This window comes from Pleurodeles waltl, chromosome 11 (assembly GCF_031143425.1).
Source record: "Pleurodeles waltl isolate 20211129_DDA chromosome 11, aPleWal1.hap1.20221129, whole genome shotgun sequence".
Classification (NCBI taxonomy): Eukaryota; Metazoa; Chordata; class Amphibia; order Caudata; family Salamandridae; genus Pleurodeles; species Pleurodeles waltl.
The window spans coordinates 810,796,214-810,817,803 of NC_090450.1; the positions used below are offsets into that span (position 1 = coordinate 810,796,214).

At 45.6% G+C, this 21,590-nt stretch overlaps 1 protein-coding gene across 1 annotated transcript in view; it reads left to right on the forward strand.

Annotated features, from left to right (window-relative positions):
* Window positions 1-17,624: 17,624 nt before the first annotated feature.
* CABP7 (calcium binding protein 7) overlaps window positions 17,625-21,590 on the forward strand; it is an 840,279-nt gene continuing 836,313 nt past the window's right edge. Inside the window, exon 1 of the mRNA XM_069212590.1 lies at window positions 17,625-20,033. Within this exon, the coding sequence (XP_069068691.1) occupies window positions 19,925-20,033 (109 nt within the window). The 5' untranslated portion in view covers window positions 17,625-19,924. The remainder of the gene's footprint in view (window positions 20,034-21,590) is intronic.

Consider the following 21,590-nt stretch of genomic DNA (forward strand, 5'->3'; position numbering starts at 1 on the left):
GGTAGATTTAAAACCCGATACTCTAGAATACTACAGACTACGCTCTGGTATTTTCCCACCTGACTTCCCAGTCGCTTACACACCTAGAACAGTCCCCAAAGCCTATAACAAGACCCATTAAAAAGACTTTTATAACATTTACACTCTAAACCTTATAATATAAGGTCGCTACTGTGTCTGCGCGGCTACGGAGTAACTTAGACCTCCTAAAAATGCTGGTCACAGCCAGACCCCTGAAAAGAAAGGCTATCCTGTGCGCGGCTTCGGACGATTTAGTGGCTGCCATTTCAGAAATAGCCCTAAACACCATAAAAGGTAATGTCCCAATATCAACGAGCCAGTTCCTCGTGCTGAAGAAGAAGGGCCACATTATTAAGAAGCTCAGCAATAAAAGGGCGTTGCTCCTTTCTAAAAGGAAGCTGGTCAAACAGTCTGGAGGTTTTATAGGGGCGCTGCTGGGTATAGCTATACCCCTAATTACAGGTCTCCTGTCGAGGCCTGATGGAGCACGCCCAAAAAATGTACCTTGTGTCTCGCCAACAGCTGGAACAGTTGGGTCCTTCTACCACCGACATCTGGGACATACGCAGAAACATGACGCATCGTCTCGATACTGAGATCAAAGCCATTTTGAACTGAACCGATTAAAAACCACACGACAAAGCGGGGCTTTACTCAGGAGCCTTTCAAAACTTTTTACAGTATTACAAACAATGGAACACTGAAAAAAAGAAATTGACTCTGTATACCCCGATATGGAACAGCTGTCAACAGACCTGGTAGCTTCTCAAGACCCAGGACCCCCATGGACGCCTTTGTCGAACACCTTTTAAAAAATATAAGTCAGAGGTATAAAGGGGCGGCGCAAATGTTGCTCGGTAAAATTACTGCTACTAAAGATCTGACCTCTTGGAACGCCCGGGGTGAATTTGTTTACAAGGGACAACCGGTTGCTGGATCACACATGTACGATCTGGTCAGAGGTCTCACACACAGCAAAACACTATCGACACAAAACGCTCCTAGAGGATGGGAGCAGTTCCTACGTGCCGCTGCGGAACTCAACATTCCTTCCATGATCGTCGGTAATGCCAACCACCGGCGAAGACTTGAAAGTTTGAAAGATCCGAACCTTGGTGTTTTTAACATGAGTCCCACCGTGTCGACATCGCCTTTCTTTCTGCAGCTAACACCATCTAGGAGCAGCAACGCTCTACATATAGAGCCTAAAAAGAGACTGTTCAAAATGAACACTTGGCTACCGCTCTAAGGTTACTATGACATTTGAACAGTTTTGTTAAAAGGTTCGCGTCTCAAAAGATTTTTGCTTAATTTATTCCTTTACCCGTGTAAATGTTTGTGCTGAAAACTGTTTGTAATAAGCACTTTTAACTTTTCAACAGTCATCTTTTTTTAAATGGTTTTAAAATGTGTGGTGGGTGAATAAAAAAATGCACAGTCCGAATTCATGTTTAAAATGTTTTTATTGTAGACAGTTACCAGTACAAATAGAGGCGTTACAAGGCCTTACACTTTTGACAAACCCCGTATTCTGTTTTAATAATGCTCGTAAAAGTCCTTGAGTTTTCCTTCACATATTTCATAACAATACCATTGTTGTTTACTAGATCGGCAGAATATAGATTTTAAAAATTTCTAAACATCAAACTCTCAGACATTTTACTAATAATTTTTTTTTTTAAATGTTCCCTGTACACTCATCTTGTTATACTCGAGCGGGAGGGATGCTTTTTTTTTTTTACATATTTGAATATCGGTTTTGTATAAATGTTATGCTCTGGGATCTCCGCTAAACTGTCAAACACTATAACTTTGTCTACATCCAGAAACAGGGCCTCCCAATGTGTACCATCCTTGTAATGTGGGTCGGTGTTAAAGACTAGGGTGCAAGGTCTTTCTGGGCCTACCTCACCCAGTAGCCCATCGCTAGGAAATACACCTAAAAAGTATTTCTTAGCGTATTTATTCCTGCTTAAGAAGTCATGTATCTGCACAGTGTCCATTTTACAATCTTTTAATGATAGTCAAACATGATCTGTCGGGCGTGATTGACTTGGATGACGCTGTCGAGTACAGAGAACACAACCATGTTCACATTGGTAGTCAGCGCCTGTGTAAAGCGTATTTCAGTTTTTAGATTTCCGTTTTTGATCAAGTTGTAGTGGTCACCGTTTTCCATGTCAGGAGTCAGGTCAAACGCAAACAGCGTGTAGCCGGCCCCAGACCCCTCTCTTGAAATGATGACTCCTCAGTCACGCAGATGTTTCCCTGTTATTGAGACCAGACCGAGATATTCCCTGACAAAATTGGATGTTCCAAAACTCGGGGTGAACGGTTTTGCAGGGATAACAGCTCCCTTGTGGACCAAAGCAGCGCAGTTGATGTCGTAGTGCTTGAAGTTGAAAGGGTGAGAGGTATAGAGCCCGCTAAAAGCTGTATTGTCCACAAACCCTATGATGGTAAGTTTCAGGAGTTGCCCCAGAAATAGATTTTGCTGCTGCGTTAATCTAGTACCGGAGGGATGCTGAATATCTTCAGAGCCACTCTTTCAATGGTGTACTTGGCATTTGATAGTTGTAAAGCTTCGGCGTGGGCCAGTCTGATGCTCGGTGACACTTTCACTCTCTTTACAAACAGGCTCACGGACAATCTAACCAGTTTATACTGCTCCGCATCGTCGCTGATGAGACAGAACGCGTCCTTGTTGCGGTTGAGTTTGATCTTAAAATCTATACCGTTGACCAGAAGCTTATCTTGGAAGAAAAGATCTGAATGCATGCACCCCAGGAGGTCAAACTGTCTACTGCCGGTGGCGGAGCTGGCTCTTTTTTAAAAACCATTGTTGCCCCCGTCCAATGCCGTGTCCTCAAAATGCGCTTGAGTATCTTTGTAGAAGAGCCCCACTGAAAGCTGTGTGTCCTGGGCTTTGCGACTGTAATTTTGAATACTCTTTATGTAGGCCCTGTAGGCGTACATGTTATCACTTTGCGTGACGAGTCAATCGCCCAGGTTAATTTCCACATGATTAAACATGGTTGCGATAGGGTAGGCGATCAGCGCCACTTTAGCATCAGCCTTGATGTTGGTGCCATTCGCTTTTCCTATTTGGCAGAGAGAGAGAGGTCTTATTTTGCAGACAAGGTGTAGCAGAGTGTTGTTGAGATCCAAATACATATTCGTGGGCCCGACACATAAAACTCTATCAGTGCCAGAGGCGTCAGAGAGGCTAGAGGCGAACATTCCATGAAAAAACTGTTCTCAATGCTGGTCTGGGTTGGTTTTAAGAGAAAACAAATCTAGCTCAGATTTGGCGCATTCACCCGAGGCGCAGTGTATGATGGCCATGATAGTTGATTTAAAAAATATTCAGACTAGAGCATGATCTCTTCTTCTTCTTGGAAGATCTCTTTTGTGTGGGCCTTTTGAAGAAGTCCTCCATTTTTTATAGGGCATTGGTGGGCCCCTGCACCTCGACACCCTTTTAACACCTGCACGTGCCTTGTATAGCAACCCAGCTCCTTCTTGGGGTTGTTTGTTCATGCGCTCGGCGATAGCCGACGTTACAGAGCCCACAACGTCATGGGCTATGTTCGTAGCAGCCGCTTTAACGTGAGGTTTTGGAATTTCATACCCTCTTCTCAAAAAAGGCACGGTTCTTCTAAACAAACTCCGAATGAAGCCCCACAATCCAGCCCTGTTCATAACAGGGGCCCCTTGAAAGTAGGGAGGCGGTCCTTCATAGTCGGCCTGAACTCTATAATAGTCCCTGTACATAGAGGGATCCCCGTATGTATTCACGATGACCGTCGCAACTGCCTAATAGTCACCATCGTGGCGTGGTCTTAAATGAAGCTTAACAATAACTTGCCCGCATTTAAAGGCCACCGGCTCTGACTGATCGTCGTAGACCGTGATGTATATAGGGTCAAAATGGTTTCTGGAAACTGCCACGTAGTCGGGTTTGTGATGTTGTATATTAACCATCATCTTATTTTCTTCCTTCACCAGGACCCATCCCAACAACGGCGAATAACTATCCCCTATCCTCTGAGTTTCTATGATGTTGCTATACACGTAGAGTATATGAAATCCGCCATTAATATAGGGACACGTAGGGTCTGGATCCACCTGTCTTTTCACATGTTGTACGATCCCTAAAGCCCTTAGTAATTTACTGGTACAGGTAAACCTGGTATCGAGCTCCGGGGCTTTAAGAAACACTTCTTCTAACGTTATCTGACACCAGATGTATATTTGCATACTCTTCAACGCCGGCTATGGCTCTGTTGATGGCGTTGACCACCGCCGCGACAATGGTGTAATACCCGTGTGGGAAACTCACGGGGAAGCTCAAAAAGTCCTGAGAGCGCTTTATGATAAATTTAGCCTTGTGCTTTGTAAATGTATTCCACGTTCTAGGGTACTGTATCTCTGTTAGGGCACCCTTTCAGGACCCTTTTAGGTCCACCGGTTTAGCCAGGTTCACCGCACAATTATAAATCTTATTGTCAGGGAACATGTCCTTCGAGGTGTTGGACGGTAGCGTAATATAAAAAGGTGAGGTCTCCATCTCGCGCTTACAGCACGACCTCACACCCCATGCAGCGAGCTGTCCAAAACCCAACTGTTAAATTTCTCAGGCCATCCCCGCCATTTGACTAGCGCCTGTCTCTTAGCTCCGCTGCCTTTCCTTTTCAGAACCTTTTCAACCCTGTACACCCTGTTCGGATCGTAGGGCACCTTTTGTAATTCTTCGTTGTAAAAGACACCCGTTACCTTTTCCCTGTCATGGTCTTTCAACTTATAAATATATACCCCTTCTTTAAACTCCGCACTTCCGCTATAAATATCTAATCGCTAAATGTCTGTTGGTAGCCTTTGGTGAAGACACCCTTCAACTTTGTAACCCTGACATGATCCCCTTCTTTTAAAACAGGTTTCTTGACCTTCGCAGCGAGACGACTCCCGTACACCGTTCTCCACACCATTAACGAATTATCAGCCATTACCTCCACGGGAGACATTTCAATGGTCCTACGGTAACTGGCGTTATAAACATAAATAAAAGCCTATAGAACATTCATGTATCTGTAGGTATTGTTGGCTGTGAAATACCACCAAATCTTTAATTTTAAAGTTCTGTTAAAACACTCTACGACCGCCGCTTTTACCTCAATGTGCGTTACAAAATGCTGAACAGCATCCTACTTTAATCATTTCTGAAAAGGTTTGTTTAAAAATTATTTTCCAGCGTCTGTTTGTAGTTTTTGAGGTACTCGACCTCTGGCGAAGATAACTTTAAAGGCGGCTATGACGCTGGTACCACTTTAATCTTTTAACGCTTCTGCATAGGCATACTTGGACAATACGTCTATGACTGTTAATATATACATTGCACAGTCATTATGCTTTGCTAGATCTTGAAAACTGATTATGTCAGCCTGCCACTGATAATCTAGCTGCGCGCTAACGACTGTGGCCCTCCTCTTAAAACGTCTCCTGGCTGGTTTGTGGAGCGAATACGCCGATACCACCGATAACTAAGTATTCACCCCGATCGGTTTACAGATTCATTTTAAACTCGAGCCCTTCTAAACAGAGCTTTGGCGCTTCCAAAGCTTCCAACCTCTAGTGTATCGTAATAAAGCTTCCTTAAACCAGCCCCCGTCAAGCTGTCACACACCACAACCATGAAATGAAAGATGTTTGTTTTGTGTAAGGTTGTTTTATTAAACATAACAAATAATAAAAGTGTGTCAGCACAACATAAACACAGTGTACTTGACATTTCGCGGTACATAACTTATAGCTGTCAACGCTGCTGGACACTGGGAGGCCTTTTGACTACGTACACATAGTACGACACATGTTACACATATTACTCAGAGCCATTCCTTTTACTAGGTCTCCGCGTTACAAGCTTTGATATTTTTATAGATATACACTCAATAGCTCTAGACCTGACTTTCCGCTCCCCCCGCCTATAACTCTTGACGCTCGGGATACTGACAGCATTCAACAGTTCATACAGTTCTAGGTCGGACAATACAGAACCTTTATTTGTGAAATAATCTTCAGTCATGAGTTCCAAAGCATGGTGTAGCCCAGTCAATGGTGAAAGTTTTAACTCACACGCACGGTCTTTGTTCGCGCTCCAGTATTTATCCATTGCAGGTAGCCATGCGTTGATACACCAGTTGTCGATACACACAGGGCTGTCGCACTGCAACGTAGCCGGAGGTTCCGAAATGTTCAGATAACGCAGAGTCACTGGGTGTATGTCAGCTATTCTTTCTTTAACCAGCACATTTATCAATCTCCCGATACAGATGTATCCTGGGTGTAACTCATAGACATCTTGCACCGTGACACTCTGATTCTCATCCTAAAAGTGAGTAAGTATGCAGCATTAAATAACACAGTTATGGTCTGCTATCCATGACCTCTGTATTTTTTTGTTTGTTTTTTTAAACTACTTTTGTTGGGCTAAAGACCTAATTCTTCTATTTTTATAATAAATATCACACATTTGTCTTTCTATGACCCTTTCTATCAAGCTTTTGTCAAAATAGGTACACAGCTCCTGCATACGTACGCAGGTCTCAACAGCTTATCGGATCTCATTGACCGCGGCTGCCAAGACCTTAATCATATCAGCGTGGAAAACGTTCTTCACAGTGGACAACCTGTATACCACCCTTAACATCTCATATGCATTGTGTGGGTCTAACCGGCAACATATGTGTAGAATTGTTCTTGCAGTGTACGACTCGTATAGACAGTCGTGAGCCTCCTGCTGTGTTTTATGCCTGTAACACAGGTTATAATAGTCACGTTTAACACATGTGTTCACAATGGCCGCCGCAAAACATTTAACAGGCCATATGGCGTCATAGGGTAAGCCCAGAGTTTCCTTTTCAAAATCGATGCTATTGTAGGTGCAAACTCATCTCTTACATGGCTCTTTGTTCTGGCTTGTAATACTTTCAGACTTTCTGGGACATCATAAGCAGTAAAAGTTTACGTGGTTAACCTTTGGCGTAGACCCCTCCACAGCATCTCTTTTTGCAGTTGTTTTCTACGTTTCAAACAGAAAGCAAAAGACAAACTATTAGTTAAAAGTATGACATCAGCGTATAAATGATAATTGTCTATAGAGTTTTTTTTTTACTAACCTCAGCATTTTCGCTACACTCAGCAGCTGCTCTGAAATCTTGTGAGTTGCATAGCTCCATTGGTGTATAAGCGGCTTCTGAGTTTACACTTGCCGGCTATACGACGACTGCCTCTGGATCAAGGTCCTCCTAAAAGCCCATGTCTTCATAAACTGGTGAATTTGGTGGTGCTATACCTTCTTCATTATCTTCAGTGTCGATGAAGTTGATTGCATCACTTAATTCATCTTTAGAGGCTTCGCTGCTGCTGCTGTCAACCTTAATGGGGGATATCAGTTGCGGCAAATCCTTGAGGCTGAGCTTTTCAAGCCGCTGTCAAAGTTCCTCTTGAAAACCGGTAATGTCTGAACCCCCATCTTTAGGGGAAGCCTGTTGTTCATTCTCATCCAACACCAGAGGTGTTAGGTTCAGATAATATCTATGGGTAGTGTTCTGGGCCCGTGAGGAGATGGCTTTCCTGGTGAGCGGATTGTATCTATTCATATTGCCTTGACAACCTATTTCAGCAATGGTTCATGGTTTGGCATGCTGCTCTAGCCGGCTCTTTATATGTATTCAATGGTTCAAAAAGGGCGAACCCCTCTACAACACATAGCGGTCACATACTCGTCTTGATGGCTCCGATACGTTGAGGGGTTACACGTAACGCTAACCATATGTCACGACCTCTATAGCATTTGCTCAGACTCTCTTTTTGGATTAGCCAGCAGTGTGGAGGTTTGGCCTTACATTTCCAATGCTCCGCCCTGTGAGGAGGCCCCCAAGCAGCCACTTGGTCCTGAATTTCTGACATGTTTAGCCTTGCACTATTAGGCTCAGAAACAGGTTGCACACCAGCAGGACCCTCATTTTACACAGCCCACAGACCTAGACACAGGGGCTAGGACCCCGGCACATGACTAACACGTGACCTCATGATGTCACAACCCACGTGACACACATACACCTACGTGAGTGCCTACGTCAGCACGGGGTGGGGCAGCCACGTCAGTACCTACGTTATTGCCTACGTCATCACGGAGCAGGGGCACCTGTCAAAAGTTTGATGGAAGGTATCACCTTATACTACTTGTGTCAAAAATCAAAGACACAAACAGACGCAGGGGAGGTGAGTTACTGGAAAAGCCATGCATAGGTTCCTTACTTCCAGGGGAGGTGATGCGTCGGTTCCTTACAGTCGCAAGAAGGTGATCTATCGATTCCTTACTGTCAAAGGAGGTGATGCATCGGTTTATGGAAACACAGCCTCCATTCCTTACTGTGATGAGGTGTCAATGAAGAAATTGACACCCAGGGACAATGCGTTGAAAATCCAGATGCACTGTGTTGGTCTACAGCTGCGAAGCAGGAGCTGCATCGATTCTGCAGCGGTGGTGCAGGTGCTGCTTGGGGTCTTTACAGTGATGCATTGATTCGCAGTGGCGAAGCAGGTGCTGCATCAGATCCATCCAGCGATGTGTCGATTTACAGCTGTGCTAGGAATCGATCGGTGGATTTTCTCTTTAAGATCACCAGAACTCACTTCCAAGGGCCCAGGGACTGGATTTGGCAACACTTGGCAGGTCGGAGGCTCTCAGCAAGACAGCCAAGGTACTGGCAGGTGAAGTCTTTGATGGTCCTGAGACTTCTTAACAGGGGCAAGCTCAACTCAAGCCCTTGGAGAACCTTGGAAGCAAGATATAGAAAGCAAAGTCTAGTCCTTTCACTCCCAGGACAGAAGCAGCAGGCCAGCACACCAAAGCATCAGGCAGAGTGGCAGTCCCTCCTATAGCATTCAGCTCTTCTTCCTGACAGAATTCCATTAGTTTTCTATGTGGTGTCAGAGGTCCAGTACATATACCCATTTCTGTTTTGAAGTAGGCAAACTTCAAAGAGAAGTCTTTGTAGTGCACAAGACCCTGCCTTTCCTTGCCCTGGCCTGAGACACACTCCAGGGGGTTGGAAGCTGTTTTGTGTGAGAACAGGCACAACCCTATTCAGGCGCAAGTGTCAGTTCCACCCACCACTCTAGCTCAGGAAGACCAATCAGCCTGGTGATGGACCATTCGGATATGCAGGGCACACCTCAGTTCCCTTTTTTGTGACTGTCTAGAGTGACTGCACAAACCGACAGCTGTCATCCTGAACCAGACATGTATTCAGCAGACAGACAGAGGCACAAAATGGCTAATCAAGCAAATGCTCACTTTCTAAAAGTGGCATTTTCAAACTTACAATTCAAAAGCCAACTTCACCAAAAGATGCATTTTAAAATTGTGAGTTCAGAGACCATAAACTCCATATCTCTATCTGCTCCCAATAAGAAATTACACTATAATGATTTTTCAAGGCAATCCTCATGTTACCCTATGGGAGAGATAGGCCTTGCAATAGTGATTACCCTATGGGAGAGATAGGCCTTGGAATAGTGTTTGGTTAATTTCCGGGTCCCCGGCGGCTGTTATTGTGCTGACTCCTGATGCCCACTTTGGATACAGTCTCTGCCATTATTGCTGTAGGACTGCAGCAGTGTGGGTCTCATTAGCAGTTATCTATCAAAGCCAATGGAGCCCAGCGATGTAAACTTCTTAGCAGTGCCCTGTCAGCGTAACAGGACTCCAGGTGTGTAGGTTTTCTTAGCAGTGTGCTTACAGGATTCTAGCAGTGTTGGTTTCCTTACCAATGTGTTGTGATTGTTAAAGGACTCTGTGTGTGAGTCTGGTAGCAGTGTAGCTGTGCAACAGGAGCCCGGCAGTGTGGACTACCACTAGCACTGCCTTGTCATTAAGCAGTGCTGGATTCCTCTAGCAGTGCTCTATCAGTGCCATAAGTCTCCAGGAGTGCATACCCTCTTAGCAATACCTTGTCAATGGAACAGGACTCAAACAGTGTGGACCTCCTTAGCAGTGTGCTGTTAGTGTAAGAGGACTCCAGCAGTGTGGGCTTCCTTAGCAATGCACAGAATGTGAGATTCCAGTAGTATTGTGGCAGTACTGAAGATTCCAACAGTGTGAGCTTACTCTAGCAGTGTCTTGTCAGTGCTACAGGGCTCTGGCACTGTGGGGTTTCTCTGGAAGCGGGTTAGGCCACCAGCAAACTCTTTGTATTTCCAGCTTCCTCTGGTGAAGGGTCTGCTCTGGGCTGTGCTTTAGGCTCAAGGAGCTGTGATTAATCAGTGAAAATGGGAAAAACAGCGGGAGAATCTAATTAGAGCTCCTAGGAGCAGAGAATAATTGAAAAAATTGTTTTCATTTCACAGCAGTTTAATTACACATCTCCCTTCTCTACTTTCAAATTCTTTTTGCTCTCTGCCTTCTTTATTTCTTTCTCCTCCTCCCCACTGTGTCGTTTTCCCCTTTTCTCTTTTCCGATTTCAACTTTTACCTCTTCTTTTTACTCTCTCAACTTTTCCTCCACTCTAATTTTCGTGTTATGTACCCCTTTTCTCTTTTATCACGTTCCCTCAATGCTTTAATCCTTCGCCCCCATCTGTTTTCTCCTTACCTCCTCATCTTCTCCCCGTCCCCTCTCTATTCTTCCCTACCTTTTCCTCTTTAGATATTGTTCTCCCTACAAATACAACTTATTCCGACCGTAACAGGACACTGCTGACTAAGGCTCACACGGTTTGAGTCTTCTAGCATTGACAGTATCTTACTGAACAGAAGTAGCAAACGGACCAATATAGGAACTGTTATTCAAAGGACTGGTGATATTTTTTGCAGGTTGTTTGTTTGTTGCCTATTGATTGGCCCCTATGTATCTTCCTTACTTGTTTCTTTGTAAGGCTGCTGTGTTGGGCTTCACGTTGGGGTCACATTGTGCTATTTTGACTGTTAGTTATTTTCTTGCTTTTTATTTTTATATTTTCCCAAGTTAAATGACATGAGATTCTTTTTCGACTATCTGGTTGTGTTATTTGTAAATGAATTTTCATTGTGATGCATTGAATGCATGTGGTTATTTTGCCTGCAAATAATTATCGACTTTTTTGTAAATGATACCAATGCGAACCAATGTTGCACATGAAATATAAAGGAATACGTCAGCATTTTGATTCTCTGTACCTTTATGATCTTACCTGGATGTAGCCATATTTATCAGTGGTTCACATTAAGTCAAGAATCTCCAACTATAATATTTGTGCTGTTTGAGTCTCCCTGACTGGTATGGTCAAACCAGGCTTGTTGTTAGAGGGACTTAAACCAATTCTCACCAATGAGATTGACACTCATTTGGGGTTGCTTGTGTCCATTCAGAGGGGTATGGGAAAAACGAATTGCATATCGTTCCTTAGGATGGCTCGGTTTAGGCCTGGGAGGAGCGAACGGAGTCCGGCTTCACGGAATTCCGCGTAGTTGAAAAAAAACAGTGTATTTCTGTGAAGCCGGGTTCTGTGTCCTGCAGAATCCTCCCAAATGCGCCCATCTCGGAAGCACTGGCAGGATCAGGCCTGGCCAGGCCCAACCCTGCTTAGGACCTCCAAGATTGGGCACATTCAGTAGTGCCGTAGGCAGTGAAAGCTACTATTTCAGGCATCTTGTGCACCGGCCTGCCTCGTGTGCTGCTGAAACAGGAGATTTCTCTGCCTATGGCCCTGGCTTGAATTCAGGCCATGGCCATAGGCAGCAAAAGCTGCTGTTTCAGTCCTTGTTTGTGCACTAGTGTGCACAAACAATGACAACCAAACAGACGAGATCTTACCTGGGTCTTCCCAGGGGTCCTCGTCTCTTCGTTGTCCGACGGCGATGATGAGTCCGACTCTTCAGAAGCTGCCTCCCTCCTCTGCTCCGGTTTGCGCTGTGCAGCCCATACTGGGCTGCAGCGTGCACCGGGTGAGCTCTGCTCTGCTGGCGGGGCTAGTGGTGGTTTTGGACGAACTCCACACTGCAAGCGAAGCACAGAGTTCCAAAAACTCCACAAGATCTGCTAGCGGAGCATAGCTCCCCCCACCCCTTTAATACATACATCACTTTTCAGCTGTTAAGTAAGAGCCTCATTTTCACTCAGACAGCGCAGCTAGAGCAAGAGCATGGGTAGGATGAAAAAATTAGTTATAAAACACTGCAGTAATTGCCCTTGATGGTATTCCACCACAATATCGACTATAAATTAAATTGGGCCAAAATATTGAGAGCTAAATATCGACACTCATATTATTGCAAAGGTGACTTGTTATAGTTAAGTGTAGATTTACTATATTAGACTTCAGATGTATGCACCTTGATGATATATAAATATCTTCAAGGTATATAAATATGGAGTTAAGAACATTAAATTAATACTTACCTATAGGCGCTTAACTTTTTAGCATTTTTGTCCTCAATATTTAGGCCCCACGATATTTTTCTAATCAATATTTTGATACATTACCGACCTAGCGTCTTAGGAGCTTATGAAGAGACAGCGTTGTATTCTATTAGTAGCGTAATTGATTATTTGCCACAGCGACCAATCAGAGTTCACGGTGGTAAAGTGAGTTTCTGTGGTACACCATTCAATCCTCCCTTTTCCCTTGTTTCCCAGTGCCAAGTATTCAAGAAAAGAAATTAAGGTTGTATTAAGAGGATGTGTGCAGTTTTAGTTCTACAAGCAAGGTTATTGAAAGTCACCAATGTTTGCACTTACTGACGTTGCAAGGTCTGTGCATGTTTTCCATCTCCAGAGAGATATCCGTCGTTCCAAGAGAGAATCATTAGAGTGGAAGGTATTACAAGCTGACTTCACCTGCCTTAGAGTGATAGCCTTCCTGCTGAACAGTCAGTCAAAGCGGTCTTCAAAGTACCCCCTGGACACGGTCTTCTTGAAGGACATCTGGGTCAGGGTATGTTGGGGTTTTGGCTCGATTGAGGAGGTATTTTTACGGCATGATTGAAATATAGGGTATACTCCACCTCCACCTTCCCTCCCCTGCACTGAATGCTTGATCAGCACCTCCAAGGGGTGGCCTGTGTCAAAAGAAGTTACAGCCTTGCAAATGGGAGAGATGATCACTCAACAGGACTTGCAAAACTAATTTCCTAAGACTGGACTTGCCGAGAAGCCACAATCATAAACTTTTGTCTCCACTGCAGGTGGTTTCTGGGACAGCTTCGGGGACCAAGCTGACCTTTTAATGGGGTAACAAAAACCTTTAAAATGAGTCAGCCGTATATATATGTAGCAGAGATTGAGCATAATCTGCTCTTTTTTGGGTCTCTTGTGTGTGCAAAGAAACACAAAACTATGTTCGGAAGGGCTGATTTATTTTTCTGTGTCCTCCATATCAACAGGGATCTCCAAAAATATCTCCATGTCCTCTAAACATGAATATGAAGGTTATTGCCTTAGAAGATGAATCCACTAACGTGTAAAGATTGTTCTGGGAATGGTAAATGAGCTGGACAGAGTCAAAAATAATCTAAACCATCAAGGGGGGTTAACCTTATCTTCTATGATCCCTCGGCTACAGGAGATCTTTGGTGGGATCCTGGCATTTCTTAGATATGTTTGGAGGATCCTCAGCCACAGGTACCGCCTGTGGCATGCTTCATCAACGGATCCTTACACACTGCACGTAGTGTAAGTGGGTGGACTTGACACAATTTGTTAGCGGAGCATTTTTGAGAGAAAGATTGTGCCAATTTAAAATTGCCTTCTGGATCCTCTTGTCTTTATGAGGTCCTTCAGCAAGGTTAAAAACAGCATGATGTGACTCAGTATAAAGATGAGGGGTGATGAAGCATGCCACAGATGGCACCTGTGAGTGAGGATCCTACCAAAATATCTCTGATATGCCACGGTCCCACTAACGTTCACCTGAAGCAGAGGTATCATAGAAGATACGATTAACCCTCCTTGATTGGTTAGATTGGATTAAATTTGGAAGGCTGATTGTACCCTTTTCATAGCTTCTCACTCCCCCTAAGTGTGATACACACAGTCAGAAACATTCTTATACAGACCCAGTTTCAAATCCAAACCAACCATAAACCACTGAAAAGGCTACTGCTCTGACAAAATGGTTTCAGATAGATATGTAGACGGGTTCACAAAAGTAAAACCAATCAGAAACAGAGACTCGTCTGATGGCGATTAGACTACAAACTTTCCTTAATTGGGAAGGGCATCAGGGAGACAGGAAACTCCAAACTGTGGGATTATCATATTTTTTCTCTGTGCTTTTCATTTTTCCTGATTCTGCAGACCCTGATGCCCAAGTACTGACATGATAACAATATTTGATGTGTGCGGAAGGATTCTGGTGAACACGGATCTTTTTTAAACCGTGTCTGGAGTGAGTAACACCTTTGTGCTGATGGAATGGAATATTGGTTTGCTATTTACTTAGGGATAGCGCTAACCACCGCTGTTATTGGCCAGATGTCCATTTATTATCTGCGGACCCTCTAACGTGGATCTATGGTGAACATCAATAAAACTGAAACAAACATCATTTTGTTGGTATTTTCTTGTGCGTAATTATAACAGTTTGTTCTGTGCTCTATTTCAAAACAGAGTGTGAAAGTACTAAAATAAAAAGAGCTTTATTTAGTAAGACCTTTGTGGTATTTTATGCATATGTTTGGGTGGACGGAGGACTTTCCATGTTTCTCTCGACTGGGCGTGATCAATTGCCCACTGCTGAGCTAAAATACATATATTTTTTATATTTGCACAACAACTAAATCTTATGATGACTGATCTTGTGCACGTAAGAGTGTGTTATGTTTATGCTGATTTTATATTTAGGGTGTATTTTGGTGTGTAATCTGACAGTGCCTTTGATTTGGTAGAGATTTCCCAATGATATGGCTTTCGTGCAGTCTTATACACATTGTGAGGAGGGCACCCTCTCTAGCACATGCGCTCTCGAGCATGGCCATTTATGGAAGAGATTATAAGTATGAAATATGGAGTCACTGCAATTCACAGCTGTTGGACAAGTGAAGAAATCCCAAACATGCCTGATATGTGGGGTGTTGGTTGTGTGGTGTAAGGGCTGCCTACAATGTAGTGTTTGCAGGTCTGTATGCTGGTTTTGGATCTTAGGAAGAGTCTGACAAAAAATATGTATTTTCTCCAAATCTAGAATCCCTTTTTCTGCATTGTTGTGATGCTGGGTGGTGTCTTCTGAAGTGAGTAGGCAGCGTTGGTCCAATTAACTCGGGGAGGGGGAGGGGGAGGGAGTGTCTGTGTGTGGGTGTGCATGTGAGCAGGGTGTTTAGTGTGTAGGCTATGTGTGAGTGTGTGTACCCACACATCTGCATGTATGAATGCGAGTCTGGTATTGTGTATGAAAGCGTGTGTGTGTATGGTGTGTAAACATGTTGTGTGTGTTTGTGTTGGTGACTGAGCATAGTTTCTCTGTCAATATATCCTGTGGTCAATGTATAACTCTATCCTATGTGATCTTTGTTCATACTCCTAAATGTGTGCATATGTGATTGTGTGCGTGTTGATACTCGTAAGTGTGCATATGTAGTCGAGGGTGATGACTTGGCAAAGAGGTAGGGTGGGGGGAGCAAAAAAATAAAAAATAATGACAATAATAATGTGTTAAAAAAACTTACCACCACTCTCCACCGCACTGCAAGCCCAGGCTCCCAGCTTGCCCTGTGGCCAATCATGATGCTGCTCAGAGCAGCAGTATGATTGGCAGGAGTGCCCTGGCTGGGTGCTCCAAGGCAGAGTGAGAGCCTGTGCCTGCTCTCTCCAACCCAGCAACACAATGCTAGGCTGGAGAGAGCACAGCGCGCATTTGTGGTTGGCTGGCTCGAGACGGCCGGGCAAACATACACGAGCACTGAGGGGAGTGCTCTGTGCACTTCCCTCCATGGCTGTCATCTCCCCATGGCCCCATCCTTTTAAAAATAAACCGATAATAAACATTTTTATTATTGTTGTATTTTTAAAGGTTTGCAGCTGTTGCTGGCGGTGGTGTGACGCTCCTCCACCATACCAAAGGACCCGCCCCTGCGCATATGTGATTGTGTGTCTATGTGTTTTATGCCTACTTTGTGTGTCTGTGTGTGACTGTACATGTTTGGTGTGAATAACTACAAGGTTATCTGATTGTGCATATGCGATATGTCTGTAAGTCTTTTTAAGATGTGGTTCAGTGCTATGTTCCTTAATTCCCCCCAAGTACAGAGTGTGTGCATGTGTCTATATGCGATCGTGTATGAGTGGATGTGAGGTTAGCTATTACTTGCAGGTTTGCACAGTATCCTGCAGAATATTTTTTACTTGACCATTGTTCGTTATGTGTGTGAGTGGTAGAGAGAGAGAGAGAGAGAGAGAGAGAGGGAGAGAGAGAGAAGTGTTGGTAGGTTCTGCGATGTGTCCCCTCATAATATGTGGTCTTTGCCTAGCCCCCATCACTTTCATAAAGGTGTACCTTTCTTTATATGTGTGTGTGTCTGTTAAAGTCAGCGTTTATGAGATTGTTTGCCTGTGTGTGTTATTGCATATATATGGGTGGAAGAAAATTCGGGGGCGCACTTCGTAGTTTAAGGTCCTTGTCCACCACTTACCCTCCCTGCCAGTACGTGATTGTGTGACTCTGTGTGAGCTTGGTTTTATGTGCATAGTTGTTTGTGTGAGGGGTTGAGATTGTGATAAGTGTGACTTCGTATGCAGTTCATGTCCATGACGCACCTCACATTCCTCACTGTTTTGGAAATGGGTTAATATGTGTGTTATTGTGTGTCTTCAGTTGTGTAAGTATGATTCTGCAGCTTGCATCTCCACAGGATGCAAGGCTTTCCATCGCACCTCCTCTCGACTAGTGTTTGTATCAGTGTATGTGGGGTGTGTATTTGTGTGAGTCCCCATGTGTTGGAAGAAGCTTGTAAAAAGGGTGCCTCCGCAATGTGCAGTCCATCACGCCTCCTCCACATCAGCGAATATCACTGTGTGTTTTGTCACTGCATGTGAAGATGGTGTGTGTGTGTTTGTTTGCCATTTTATGTGCAGGGGTCGGTGTGTATTTGCCATTGCACGTGCAGATGTGTGTGTGTGATTGCCACTGCATGTGCAGGTGTGTGTGTGTGCTATTGCATGAGCAGATGTTGGGGGGTAGGTTGTGGAGACTGCATCCCTCTAGTGTGGCCCGAGACCATGACGCTCCATCCCGCATGTGACTGTGAATCTGTACGTGTGACAGTGCGTGTGTGTGGTTGTGTGCGTGATTGTGTTTGTCTCTGTGGTGGTTGCTTGTGTGTTTGTGTGGGCGTGTGTCTGTGAGCGCACGCCTGCTCAGTGTGATTGTGTTTATGTGTGTGGAGGTCTATGCGTGTGTGTTTCTATATTGTGCGTGTGTGAACAGGCTCTGCGGTGTGTTGCTTCGGAGTATGCAGCTCTTGTCCATCAGCCCCGCGTGTTTCTCTCTATGTCGCTGTCTCCCTGGCGCTGGTCTCTCTGGCTGTGGGAGGGAGTGAGAGGAGGGAGTGTGCGCGGCAGCCGCACATACTACAGGCAAGAGACACCACGGCAGAGACACGCACTGCTCTGAGCTCCTACTGTGGCCACATTACATCTCAACGGGACTCTACTTGACCCAGTCCTGCCGGGGGCTAAACTCTGCGCCCAGGGCTTCGTCTGCTGCCTCTGCGCTCGAGACGCGGGATTTCTTTCTAATGCTGCATTCTGACCCAGACCCTCAACAGACCGAGGCAACCCTAGGGAGGCTGAGAAGATCCTCGGAGGACTGAGGCAGGTGTGTCCTCCAGAGGTGAGGCAACCCGCGCATGGCTGAGGTAGAGGCTTCTCGAGAGAATGAGGCAATTCTTGTGATGTTAATCTGGCGCAGGGAGGGCTGAAGCGATACTGGGCATGAGACAACCTTCGGTGGTCTGAGGCAACCCCCCAGAGTATGAGGTGGCCTGCGAGCAACTGACACGACACATTAGAGGGTCAAGAGATCCTCAAGCACCCGAGGCAGCCCTCGCGAGGCTGAATACCTCTCAACAGGTGGGAAATCCCTGAGTGGCTCAGGTAACCACGGTGAGGCTGGTGTGTTAATTGGGACATTGAGGGCAGCGGGGCGCGCTTTTGGACACCGCAAATCACCAGAATCAGGAGTTTTGGCTGATGGCACCTGTAACACACAGGGATCTAATTCTACACTGAAAGGATTTCCGAGCAGAGACCGTCAATGAATCGCTGAGGCCCTGGAGATGTAGGACAACCACACTCTACCAATAACCAGCATCCAAACGCCAGAGATTTTAATAGGTGTGTTTTACAGCGTGTTTCAAGAAGTTTGTGATGCCATTCCCTGGGGGTTTCACCACCCTATATCGGAGCTCATACAGGGCGTCTGATTTATGGACAGACTGAGGGAAGCGGGAGCTACAAAAAAAAAAAAAACAAGTATATAGCAGAGGAAGTAACAGCTTCAAAGCTGCCCACCAGAAGTCCTATTGGAACAACTGGGCAACAATGGGCTGTTGAGCACGGACTGGAGTAAGAGCAAAAGCCAAACATAGGCAAGAGATGAAGAGCCTCTGGAAATCATCTCTGTGAGAATATCCTATGCTAGTTCAAAGGGTTGGCCAACACTGGGTGCTTGATTGAGAACTAGACTTAGGAAGACTAGAAGGTACAACAGATGCAGATAAGGGTAAGAGCACACCGGAAAGAACAACCACAAGACATGACGAAAAGAGACTGGCCAGAATTGGTTGCTTGGTTGAGCACACGACTGGGGAAGAGTGGAAACTACTAAAAGACAATAAATCCGGCCTGGATTCACATCACCTTTGTAAGAACAACCACAAGACACCAGATCAAACGCTTCAGCTACCCTTTGGTGATTGAGTATCAGCGTATAGATCCAGTGGAAGGTGCAAAGAGAAAACAAATTAAGATTATGTGGAAATCATTCCTGTAAGAATACCCAGAAGACTTCAGGTCAAAAAACTGAAAAGAATTAGCTGTCCCAGTAGCAGACTGGGGAAGAGTAAAAGGTACAAAAAGACAACCGATGCAGATCAGCTGGAGGTCACCTCTATAAGAACAATCAGAAGGAAACAGGTTAAAGGGTTGGCGGACCTTCAGTGCTTGCTTGAGTACCAGACTTGGTACTTGGTAGGTATAAAAAACAACAGATGCACATCAGGTGACAATCGCCTCAGCAAGAACAGCAATACGAGGCCAGGTCAAATGATTGCTTAACTTTTGGTGCCTGATGAGGACCTGACTGGGAAAGGGTGTAAAGCACAAAACTCAACTGCTACAGACCAGGTGGAACCAACCACCCGTGTAACACCGTAAGAAAGCAGATCAAGGGGTTGACCGTCACTGAGTGTTTTACCGCCTGAATTTTTGGCAAAGGAAAACCCACGAAAAGACACAACCGATGTATCCCAAGACTCGGGGGAGAGTCAAAACCACTGAAAGTCAATAGATATAAATCAGGTAGATAGCACTTCAGTAAAAGGATCTGCAAGACGCCAGGTCAAAGGGGTCCCCACCATTGGGTACGTGACGGACTGACAGACGGGGGGAGAGGAGAAGGTACAAACGTCCTCAGCCCAAGAGCAGATTGAAATCACCTCTTTAAGGACGTCCACCACAAGCCACTTTTGGAGGGGGTGGCTACCGTTTCCAGAGACCAGCACATGCAACAGGGGTTTCTCTTGTGGGACCCCCTCTCATAGCGGCAGGGTCCGGTCCCCTCGGTGGGTCCAGTTTCCGTTCCGTGCTTGGGTCTCCGCGCTTCATGAGAGCAGAGCGCATAGACTGGGACCCCCACACGCGCAGAGATGCCGTTCCACCCGGTGACCGCCGCGTTGATGTATCGAGGGATATACACCATCCCCGACCTCTTCACCGACCACCAGCCCATCGACATCCCGGAGGACGAGCTAGAGGGTAAGTGGAGAATCCCTAACACTGGAAAGGGAAGAGTGGGGTACAGAGACGGCACTGGGAGAGCGGGGGGGGGGGGGGGGGGAGGGAGGGGGGGAGAAGAGGACCAAGGAAAGAAAAAGAGATAAACGTAGGGAAAAAAAGAGGTGATGAGAACAATCACGACCAGGAATTCACAATCAGGCGAATCAAAGTAAAAAATAAAAGGGGGAGGCTTACAGGGAAGGCAGACGGCTTAAAAAAGGAGAGAATGAACATAGGTAAGATACTGGAGGGAGCGGTGAGAAATAGAAAGTAAAGGGAAGCAGAGAAGATGGACCGGAAGACGGGCTTGGGTTAAAAAAAAACACCCGATCTCTCCCATCCGTCTTCCTTTTTATGATTCTCTTAAACCCCATCCACCCCACCCCCTCACGACAGAAACACACACACGCCCCCATCCTTTGTGTTCTCTTTCGGAAGCAGGCAACATAGTGATGCTAAAACAGAGAGAGGGAACAGCTAAACCAGAAAAGGATAGTGGCAGGAAGAAAAAAGGCCGAGAAAAAGAAAGACAGAAATGGAAGGAGGGCAACACAATGGAGAGAAAATGAGATTGTAAGAAATGAAGCACGTAAATGAAATTGTAAGAAATGAAGCACGTAATACCAAAGTCGGAAAAGACACAGGTGGAACAAGCGAGAGTGTTATACAGGGAGACATGTGCAAAAGGAAAGAGAAGTGGAAGTTGTGGGGGAGGAAAGAAGGGACTGAGGCAACGAGCACAGACATTACAAGCGAAACCGGAAAGAGAGAAGAAGGGGACGCAAGGAAGGAAGACAGCAAAGGAAAGAGTGAGAAGGGGGTGATGAGGCACGGAGGATGGACGAAACTAGCGGGCAGGGAGGATAAGGAGCAGAAAAAACGAGAAGTGGGGATAGAGGAAGAAGGACCGCGTCCCGCGTGAGGGGTGGGCGCCGATCCTCGCGGCCGGGGCTTCAGGGAGCAGTAAAGCTGATGTGATTGTACAGCGCCTCTTCTAACTGCGGTGCTGCGGGCCACCCCGTATCAGTATGCGCGAGTTCGAGGTTTTTAGTGGCGCCCTGCATACTTGGGATTACTCCGTGATACTCGTCCGTAATTGGAGGCCCTCTGTGGTACTTGACAGCACGCCGTAATTATTGTACTGCTATTTTCTCGTAGCCTGGATACTCGGTACTCAATGAAAGTCAGTACAGTACTGTAACGAAACTGGAGGGGGCCACCTGCGTAGAACATGGAGCCTCCTTCCCCCACCTGGACTCTCTCAGGCCTGGTGCTGTGCTGAGAGTGCCCCCGGAGCTCGCGCTCCCCCAATTCCCCAAACCAACCTACCGCGGGGGCTGCGGGGGCCTTTGTTACGCCACCTGAGTCTGTGAGACTCTGTCGTAGTCTGGAAGTCTAGAATGCTGTGACAATCTTCGCTTCTCTTTACTTCTTTGCAACACAGTGTGATTTTTACAGTACTGTGGTGTGCTCCACGGTACTTGTACTTTTAATAATCTGTGGCGGTGCTTCATTTGCTGAAATAGAGAATAAGTA